Source organism: Malurus melanocephalus, unplaced genomic scaffold (assembly GCF_030028575.1).
Source record: "Malurus melanocephalus ecotype Western Australia unplaced genomic scaffold, MMel_1.1 scaffold_143, whole genome shotgun sequence".
NCBI lineage: Eukaryota > Metazoa > Chordata > Aves > Passeriformes > Maluridae > Malurus > Malurus melanocephalus.
In genome coordinates this window covers 1007343-1017560 of record NW_026623375.1, presented here as the reverse complement: position 1 = coordinate 1017560, position 10218 = coordinate 1007343, and the positions used below count along the sequence as shown (strand labels likewise).

Below are 10218 nucleotides of genomic sequence, written 5' to 3'. Positions count from 1 at the left end.
TGAGCTGGTGGCCCCGGGACTGGGGGTGATGCTCGGGGTGATGCCTGAGGCGCCTGGCATCTCCCACAGTGGCTGGCCGGGTTTTTGCTCCTTGGTGACAGTGACAAAGTCATTGGTGGATGTGGGTGTGGAAGACCCTGCACCCCGTGTGCCACCCAGGCAGCACTCCAGGAAAACCCTGTGCAGGAGGGGCTGGGGCTCACGGGGCTGGGGCTCACGGGGCTGGGGCTCACGGGGCTGGGGCTCACGGGGCTGGGGCTCACGGGGCTGCTGATCCTCCCTCCCCTCCTCCTGCCCCAGATGCTGTCGGTGCCCGAGTACAAGATCCGCCTGCGGAGTCTGCACTTCAAGACCACGCTGCAGGAGAAGACTGAGGAGATCAAAGCCAGCTACGAGTGCATCTGCAAGGCCTCTCTAGAGCTGAAGAGCAGCAAGAAGCTGGCAAAGATCCTGGAGGTCAGAGCAATCCCTCCTGCTTGCAACAGTCACCAGTGGCCCTCAGCATTGCACAGGAGCACCACAGGCAGCTCCAGCCCACATTTGGGCAGCACTCGAGGCTGATCCCTGCGTACCCCCATACTGCCCATGCCCCTGAAGAGATGTTTTTGGGTGTTCTGGGATGGGCTGTGGCTGGCAGAGAGAGAACAAATTCTCCTGCACTCCTCTTTGACCCTCCTGAGATGAGCTGCCCCAAATTGCTGTTCATTCATTTGGTTTTGCTTTWAAAAAAGCAAGTGGGATAAATKAGGTCACYGTGTGAGCAAAGGCATTTSCAGASAAGAGATGAACCTCCTTRGTGGCTCCTGGCCAGTGACCTCCCCAATAATTCCTGAAATCCTTGGGGGGCARTGGCTGGCTGCACATTGATGGGTGGTGAACAGAAATTCCCCATCCCAGRGGCTGGGAGATGGGATGAAGAGGTGCAGGAGCCCCTCATTCCCTGGTTCCTTCTTTGCAGTTTGTGCTGGCCATGGGAAACTACCTGAACAATGGGCAGCCCAAGACCAGCAAAACAACGGGCTTTAAAATCAACTTCCTCACYGAGGTAAGGGGAGCGGGGCTGGCTGCGTGCAGGACACAGCGAGGCTGGGAGCTCCCTGTGTCCAGAAGAGCTGTCCCCCTAAGGGACCCCTGGGTGCCAGAGAGGGACTGTGGAGGGGCTGCAATGAGCCACAGGGATGACTTCAGAGAGACCCTACAGAAGCTCGTTGTGCTGAGGAATCCCTCCTGCCTCGGGCTGGCCAGGGCCCTGCTGTGGTGGGAGATCCTCRTGCCATGGGGGTGGCAGTGTCACTCCTGAGGGGTGAAAATAGGGGAACGGCCCTTCCCTGGGTGAGGGGGCACCTCCACTAATAGGGGCACACATGGTGTGTAAACACTGAATGTCCAGTTTAACCATTAACCGTGGGACGTGGGGCGAACTGAGCCGGGAGTGACCGACCCTGAATGTGTGTGAGCCCCAGTCCCTGTGCCGGGGGCTCCTCACTGCTTCTGCTTTGCTGCAGCTGAACACCACCAAGACTGTTGATGGGAAATCCACCTTCCTGCACATTCTTGCCAAATCCCTCAGCCAACACTTCCCAGAGCTCCTGGGCTTTGCCAAGGATCTTCCGACAGTGCCGCTCGCTGCCAAAGGTAAAGGGTCAGAAGCAGCTGTGTGTCCTTGCRCCGCCTCTGGGTTTGAGTCTGGGGTCAGTCGTGGGCTGCACAGCCTTGGCAGGAGCAGGGTGGGAGCCAGGACAAGAGAGGAATGTCCCGAGCAAAGGAGAGTTGGGAAGGGATGAGCTCTGTGACGGGGAGGGGTCACCCGGCCCCGCTGCCACACTTGGCAGTGCCTAGATACAGCTCTGTCCCCCTCTGACTCGAAAACGTGATTGCCAAGGTCACAGGTACCTTGGACGTGCAGAGAAGGCACAGGAAGTGGATGGAAGTGCCAGGGGATGGTCTGCCCCACCCTCCATCCACGAGTGCCGGTGCCAGCGCTGCGCTGCCACACTCTCCGGGGGCACAGAGGGTGCAGCACCTCGGGGAGGGGTCACAGTCCGGTCACAGCTCTGTCACGTTGAGTGAGGACCCTGCAGCTCCCTTGGCTGCAATAAAAACCAGCCACAGATGCTGGAGCTGTTCTCCATCTAGCAGTGCTGGTGGTGTCACAAGAGGCTGGGCAGGTGTGACACAGGAGCAGGGCGGTGTCTGTCCCCTGTACTGGCACCACTGACGCACCTCCAGTTCTGGGGACAGCTCACAACAAGGGGGACATTGAAGGGCTGGAGCATGTCCAGGGAAGGGAATGGAGCTGGGGAAGGGGCTGGAGCTCCAGGAGGGGCTGAGGGAGCTGGGAACGGGGCTGAGCCTGGAGCAAAGGGGGATCAGGGGGGACCTTGTGGCTCTGCACAACTCCCTGACAGGAGGGGACAGCCGGGGGGGTCGGGCTGTGCTCCAGGGAACAGGGACAGGAGGAAAGGGAATGGCCTCAGGCTGGGCCAGGGGAGGGTCAGGTGGGATTTGAGGGAAAATTCCTTCACAGAAAGGGCTGTTAACCCCTGGAACAGCTGCTCAGGGCAGTGCTGGASTCCCCATCCCTGGAGGGATTTAAGAGCCGTGTGGATGTGGCACCTGGGCACATGGGTTAATGGTGACTTTGGCAGTGCTGGGGGAACAGTTGGACTGGATGATCTGAGGGCTTTTCCAACCTCAGTGCTTCTGTGATTTTAAATGATGAATGGAATCTCTACAAAGCACGAGCTGCATTCCCCTTGAACACCATCCCCTGCTGTTTGTGAGCAATTCCCTTGGGAATTAGTGCTACAGTGGATAAATAAAGGAGCAAATTCAGGCCTGGAGCTGTAAATTTCCACTTGAGGAAGGTCTGTACCTGGAGCTTTCCCAGCTGGAATTTGTATCTGGCCTAACTCCTAAATAACCCTTCTGTCTCTGGAGGCTCCCAGCTGCCCAGACTCCTGCCATTGTGTCCCCCTTGTCCTGGTGTCTGTGTCCCTCCTGTCCCCTCCCAGGTTCCTGTGTGTCCATCCTGTGTGCTGCTTTTCCTTGGCATGTTCCAGGCTCCTTTTGACACTCTTGGCACCTCTTGGTGTGAGCACCAACAGCTCCTGGCACCCYGCTGGTGTCCCAGCAGGCCAGTCTGGTTGTCCACCCTGCCTGGACAGCAGGACACTGGTGCAGAGSTGTGCAGACAGACAGACAGACAGACTGACCCCCTGACCCACGGCCACTCTCCTCACCTCTGAGTGCCACAGGAACAGCCCCAGCCCTGCTGACCCCGCTCTTGTCCCGCAGTGAACCAGAGGACACTGACAGCCGACCTGAAGGACCTGCACACCACGGTGAGTGACATCCAGATGGCCTGTCACAACATGCCAGCCACCGCCGAGGACAGGTTTGCCATCGTCATGACCGTATCCTTCTGTGTGAGTGGCATGTCCCTGTGTCCCTCAGCACCCTCGAGCAGAGCCCTGGCAGTGCCCCGTGGCTCCAGGTTGTGTCTGGCACTGTCCCAGTGCTGCTGGGAGCTCCCCCCTCTCTCAGCCAGGATGAGAGGTGGATTTGGTGGTGCCCCCCAGCTCGGCTGCCTGTGTGTCACGGGGCAGGGAACGTGCTGGGACATCTCTGTCCTTGGCACCTGAGCTGTCCCTGCACCTCCGCACGTGCCTGTGCAGCAGCTCCCTGCTGGAACCCGGCCATCTGATAAGAGATTGATAAGGGATTCTGATCCCTATCAGCCCCGTGGAACAGCTTTGTCCTTAAGCCAATTCCCCCAGTCCTTCCTGGAGAGTGCCCAGCCTGCCATGCGCTCCCTGGACGACCTGCAGCACAAAGCCATGGACGAGTTCAGCAAGGTGTTGTCCTTCTTTGGGGAAGACTCAAAAATGACAACTTCTGAAGCCTTCTTTGGCATTTTTGCAGAATTCATGAGCAAGTTTGAGGTGAGCTGAACCCTTCAGAGCCAGCCAGGCGCCTCCTGTGAAGTGTCAGTGAGGATTTTTATTTGTGTGTGCATGGTGGGAGCGGGGTGGGGTTTTGTGTGCACCTGTGCCTGAGTAAGGGCCTAAAGTGCAGTGTTCCTGACACACAAAATGGGCTGGACAGGGTGGGACACTGAGGGGGCCTCAAGCACAACCCCAGGGAAGAGTAATGTGGYTGTTCATGGAATCCTGGAATGGTTTGGGTTGGAAGGGATCTCACAGGTCAGCTAATCCACCCCCTGCCATGGCAGGGACACCTCCCACTGKMCCAGGCTGCTCCAAGCCCTGTCCAGCCTGGCCTTGGACACTTSCAGGGATCCAGGGGCAGCCACAGCTTCTCTGGGAATCTGTGGCCAGTACCCCGAACTTCCTCTTGCCACAGCAGCCCCACGCTCAGCGCTGYTCTTTCTGTCCCACAGCGGGCTCTCAGCGACGTGCAGGTGGGCGAGAGCCAGCGCAGCCCCAGGATGACCTCCCCGCTGGCCTGGTGACAGCCTGCGGCCACCTGAGCTGCGACAACTCATTGCCAACAAAGTGCAATTTGCTCCCGTCCARTCCGGTTGTAAATACGCTGCTGCCACCTGCTACCGCCCAGCAGAGTCACGGCCAGAGGGCTCGGGGCAGCTGGGCCCTGAGAAGCCACCGCAGGTGACACAGGATGACATGAGGGTGACACGAAGGTAAACCCTGCACTGGTCCTGACAGCTTCTGCAGCCCCCGGCACTTCCAGCGGGTCACTGAGCCAAGGTTTGGCACCCACCTTGTAAAACCCTGCTGTCCTGTATCCCAAACACCTGTCATTGGCACTGGAGACCCTCCCCACATCCCCATGGCCACTACCTGAGCTTGGGGGCAGACACCACTCACTCCACCAGCCCAGGGGCCGGGGTGAGAGCCCAGCCAGAACCCCTGGGAAGGCAGAGCACTCAGCAGGGAAGGGAGCACGAGGGGATGAGCAGCAGCGCTTGCTCCTCGAGGAGCTGAGCCCTCTGCAGTCCCTGTCAGAGCCCTTCTGCCCTGGGCAGAGCCCGTGGGGCTGCAGCTGCACCTGCACAGGCTGCACAGCGGGGCCGAGATCACTGGAGGTGCCCCGGGAGCTTTAATCCCCTTCCATTGGCAGTGGCCATGGAAAGCAACGGGGCCTTGCAGAACCCTCCTGGCACATCCATGTGGTCCCAAGGACGGATCCTGCCCGGCTCACGGGTCCTTCCTGGCCGTCAGCTTCGCTTAAAGCTCTGCCAGAGGCTGACRGATCTTGAAACCTTCCCAAGAGCGTAACAGCATCAGCACGAGGTTATTGCAACTCGCCAGCAGACAGAAGCCCTGAGCATTCTGATGCCTCCTTGGAAAGCACAGAAAGCCTAAAAACGAGCAGGATCCCTCTGCAGCCCCGCAGAGACAGCGGGAAGCTCATCCCCTGCAATCCTGACAGTTCTTTACTGTCAGACTGGTTTTCATGGTGAATATCCCCGGGAGCTCCAGCAGTGTGCACAGCCATGTCCCAGCGTGCAGCTCCCTCTCTGCCCRTGCCTGGCTGTCCCCAACTGCCGGGATCCCCGTGCTGTCCCTGGAACAGAGGAATGGCACTCTGTGGCCAGTGTCCTGTGTCCCCAGCTCCCGGCAGCAGCCCCAGTGCGTGACTCTGAGCATTTCCTCCGTGCAAAACGCTCCCGCCGCCCTCCAGAGCCGGCCCTGTCCCCCTGCCCAGCACACGCAGCGTAGGTCACCCCTGCAGCCATTGCCAGAGCAAGGGCTCGTCCTGCTCAAGGACACACTCACCGACCGGTGCATTATTTATGGGAGACCTTACGACCCTCGAATCTCTGGGTTTTGGTATTTTTTTTAAACCCTGCTGTAGAAAGTGAAGTATATTTTCACAAGTGTTCTCCGTTTATACAGCTTTAAGTGCCAGGTAGTGGGTAGCCTTGTGTTTCCTGAGGTCCAGGACAGGACCACGCTCCCTCTGCTCCTCCTTCCCTTTTGGATGTTGCACATTGCGTTCCGTTGATTTTTTTTTTCTTTTTTTTTAAACTTAATCAATATTTAAACCACCGGAGGTTCTTTTGAAACTGTCCTGAGAGAAGATGCTGTACATAGATTTTGCTACATGTTGTAACTTTCTGAAATAGTTAGAACTGCAATCCCTTTGGTATTTTTATGTGAATATTTTCAAAGAACCAGAACTTCTGGTGACATGATTTGATAACAGGACGATGTATATTCATGGTTCAGTCTCTACCCAATGCCTATGTGCTATTCCTGAAATAAAGCTACTGCCTTCTGCCTCCTGACTGCACAGATCTYTGTCTTCTGTCCAGAATTCTGAGGAATTCTGCATCTGGCACTTCTGCACTTGTTAATATTGGCCTTGACACCTGCAGGGTCTCACCTGGCTGGGCTGGGGCTCGTATGGAATCACTGCCTGAAGGACCTTCCTGCACTGCAGCATSCAGGCTGGAGGGATCAAAACAAGCAGCAAATTCTTAAAATAGTATAGATTTTTAACTCCAGCCTTCAGAAGAAAACATTTAGTCAGCGTTTGAGCCAGTGAATTGTTTCCCTCTGAAAAAGAATTCTTGGCTGAGGCTGAGTTTATGTCCYGGGGCAGGGCAGTTGATCTCCGTGGCACTCGGAGCAGATAGAGAGCTGTTCCCTGTCAGGTGCTGTGGTTCAGCGGGTTCCCAGCAGCCTGATCCAGCCCTGGGTGCTCCCCGAGGCTGCAGCAGATCCGTGCAGAGTTACCCACAGTGTTCCTCGCTGGGCACGTGCGTCTCCTTCCCTGGAGACACCTGCACAGGATCCCGAGGGATGGTGGGTTAGGTGTGGCCTCCAGTGGTCCCATCCAACCTGACCCACCTGGAGATTCCATCTGAAGTGCTCAAACCCTTCCTGGTGTTTCCTCTGCCCCCCTGGCCCATCCCACCAGCCCCGGGGACCAGCCCAGCGTGGCTGTAACAGCTCCCACAGCCTGAGTTGAGCCCAAAAAGCAGCAGGAAGCGATGTCCCGGAGCCTCTGCTCACCACACACAGCAATCACATCACTCCCCATTCTCCTGGGCTCTGGTAACTCTTCTGCAGACATGAGGTAATTCCTCCCCGGAGCTGGGCGCTCTCCTTTGAGCCTCACACAGAATTCCTGCGTCAGCCCCAGCCACRGGATCATCCTCACAGGAAAGCCTGTCCTTGGAAAGGAAATAACAACTCGGGCAGCAGTCGGGGTCAGTGCAGGGAATGCTCCTGCTCTGTGAGTGACACTTCCACCTCTAACACTGGGAAACTGTTCTGAAAATCCCAGGTCACATTCCAAACCTCAGATGATGTAAGGATTTCATTCTTTCCTGCAAGAAATAGAGGAGAAAAGATCTCAGAGAGGAAATGAGCAGCTTGAGCACAATCTGGGTGGATCACAGSTGGGACACCAGGCACCTCCAAGGCAAAGCAGAACCACCGGGAAGCCCTCCTTCTAAGTACCTTGATTTTGGCTTGAAGGCCCATGATCTATAATTATACTCCAGGTGCCACGAAAGATGCCAAAGAGACAAAAAATTATCTCAGCTTCAGGCTGGAAGAGCTGTAAATCAGGGGAGAAAAGGTGGCACAGACTGGGGAGCAGCACGGGACACCGGGTGCTGCATTTGCAACCCTTGAGGATCCACCTTYAAGAAAATTTGGGGTTTCCAAACCATAGCAGATCAAATTAAAACCTCTTCAGTTGCAAGGTTCAAATAGCTTTAATTATGTCCATCAGAACTGCGAYGGGAAAACAAGATAAAATACAGATATTTTTGGTTTTAATAGAAGCATTAAGTCACTGAAAAGATCTGGAAGGGACCTGAAAGATCATCCYTGCCATGGCAGGGACACCTTCCACTGTCCCAGGSTGYYCCAAGCCCYRTCCAGCCTGGCCTTGGACACTTCCAGGGATCCAGGRSCRKCCACAGCYTCTCTGAGCACCCCGTGCCAGGGCCTCCCCACCCTCCCAGGGAAGAATTCCTTCCCAAAATCCCACMCAACCCTGCCTTCTGGCAGGTTAAAATAACCTTAGCAGGTCACCAACACAAAAATTCCAGTTGGTAACCCCACGGCTGGGACATGGATTAAGCTTGTGAGGGGACAGTGCCCATTCTCCACCYGCCCTCCCACTCACTGCCCCAGTGAGGGGATTCTCAGTGGTGCTGCTGGGGATCTGTGCCCCCCAATTCCGGGGATTTATGAGCCACGGTCTCTCGCTGTGCTGTGAGGTCCCTCGTCACCATCACTCTCTGTGTGTTTTGGCCCTAATGGTTTATCAGSGTTTTCAGACAGRTGATGMTGCAGACAAACCTCCAGCCACTTCCCAGAGAGGGGCTCGATTCTGGGATGAACCTCCAGCCTCGGCAGTGTGTTACAAATGCCAGCCCACGGATGGATCTGCGCTCTGGAAGGCTCAGCATAAACACAGAGACAGCACCGGCTGTCAGCTCCTCCCTGTGCCACGGGCCGTCAGCTCCCGAGGACATCAGCCCTGATTTTTTATTGTTCTGTGTGCCTTGTGAAGCCGCACAGATTGCTTAAGAGAATGGCACTCCGTGGAGTTTGACCCGGGAGCCCTGATAGTGAAAATAATGCACTTCTCACCAGAGCCACGGGAGACCAAAAGAGTAACTTCGGTCAATTAGTTTAACTTTGACTATAAATATTCCTTCTCATTCCTTGTGACCCTGTTAACAGCTCCGCTGGCAAACCCCGATTCTCTGGCAATATTTAAGCTGCCTGTCAGTTGGCAGAGCCCTGCTGGTGCCCGGCGCGGGGAGCAGAATAAGACCAGCTGAGCGCAGTAAGTTCCCTTTCAGCTTCTACCTCGAGTCGGGAGCTCCGTCGGGTTCGGGGCTGTGCCGGGCTGCTCTGGGCCCCGGTGGTGGCTGGAGGAGGTGGACGCACCTGGGAATGCTTTAAGAATGCCCTGAGGAGGCGTTTAGAGCGATGCGGTGCCGCCGGGTTACTCGAGAGCCACGTGGGCTGCGTCCCCCCGGCGCTGCTGATAAAGGGCCGGCTTCAGCGGCTTCATTTCMATGCCACGGATGTTCCTTCCTCACAATCTCTGGCGAGGAAAGCGCCGCCGCCTGTGCCAGGCACCGGGGGAGAGCGGGCTGTGAGCTGAATTCACAAAACGGGCAAAATTTCCACTGGGCCACGGCGGAGTGGGGATCTGGGAATCTGCTGCGTTTTCCTGGCCCGGAGGAGTTTGCCGGGCACCTGCCCAGCTCCGGGAATGTGCCCCGGAGCGCATCCGCCGTCCCTGGCTTTGCGAGCGGGCACGGCAGGTGCCTGCAGGGCTGTCCTGCCCCGCACACCTTTCGGAGGGACACGCCAGCCCTGTCCCACCCTGGTGGGTGCCACCGCCGCCCCTGTGCAGCTGAACCGCGGGGTGACCCAGGGTGGGCTTGGGCCATCCTTGTGGGTCCCTTCCAGCTCAGGACAGCCCCCGATTYCCCAATTCCCCGATCCTGTGGCCCTGCTCCACGGCTCCAGAGGTGGAAAGTGTCTTGAGATGGAAGGAAGCAGCGGTGCCAGAGGGAAGCTGGAGGAGTGGGAGTGGGGTTAGCAGCTTCCCCAGGCTGACATACCAAACCCTGTTTTTCCTTTCCTAGTCAGAGGTTACGCGTGCCAGTACAAACTCAGCAGCAGCCAAGACACATTGGCTCTTAAAGCGGTAAGATAGCGCTGGTCTGGCCATCAGTGCCCTGCATCCCTGCCAGGCAGGAGCTCAMCAGGAATCCACTGGGATCCAGGGGTTTGGAGAGCACAGGAAAGGCTCTGCAAGGTGCTGTGAGTCTCCAGACTCAGCCTGGTGCTACTCTCAACCAGATCATGGCTCTCTACCAGCTTTGGTGCTGGAGGCTGCTGAGTGGGGGTACAACTTCCAACTGTGGGAAGCCAGTGCTGGGATGGTTCCTGTCCTTGGGAACTCCTCCTTTGTTGCCTGACCTTTGGTACATGGATGAGCCCAGCGGTGCTGCAGGACACAGGGCAGGCCCTGCCCTCCTGAGCACCCCAGCACCTCCATCCTACGGCTCCTGCCAYTCTGGTCCCTCTCCTGGGTCACCCACCAAGGCAGGAGCATGGCTGGCCACTCTCTGGCCAAGTCCTGGGGCCACAGGTGAGCTGAGGGCAGGTTCAGCTGCAGCTCCACACCTGCTGGGTGTTGTGAAAGCTCTGGGACACGAGGCTGTCCCAGCTCAGAGGAAGAACTTGT

At 57.2% G+C, this 10218-nt stretch overlaps 1 protein-coding gene across 1 annotated transcript in view; it reads left to right on the top strand.

Moving 5' to 3' along the window:
- The window catches only part of GRID2IP (Grid2 interacting protein), a 37668-nt gene extending 31394 nt beyond the window's left edge, over positions 1-6274 (top strand). The window contains exons 19-24 of the mRNA XM_057371256.1: positions 301-456; positions 959-1045; positions 1506-1635; positions 3298-3416; positions 3780-3944; positions 4403-6274. Of these exons, the coding sequence (XP_057227239.1) occupies positions 301-456; positions 959-1045; positions 1506-1635; positions 3298-3416; positions 3780-3944; positions 4403-4474 (729 nt within the window). The 3' untranslated portion in view covers positions 4475-6274. The remainder of the gene's footprint in view (positions 1-300; positions 457-958; positions 1046-1505; positions 1636-3297; positions 3417-3779; positions 3945-4402) is intronic.
- Positions 6275-10218: the final 3944 nt, after the last annotated feature.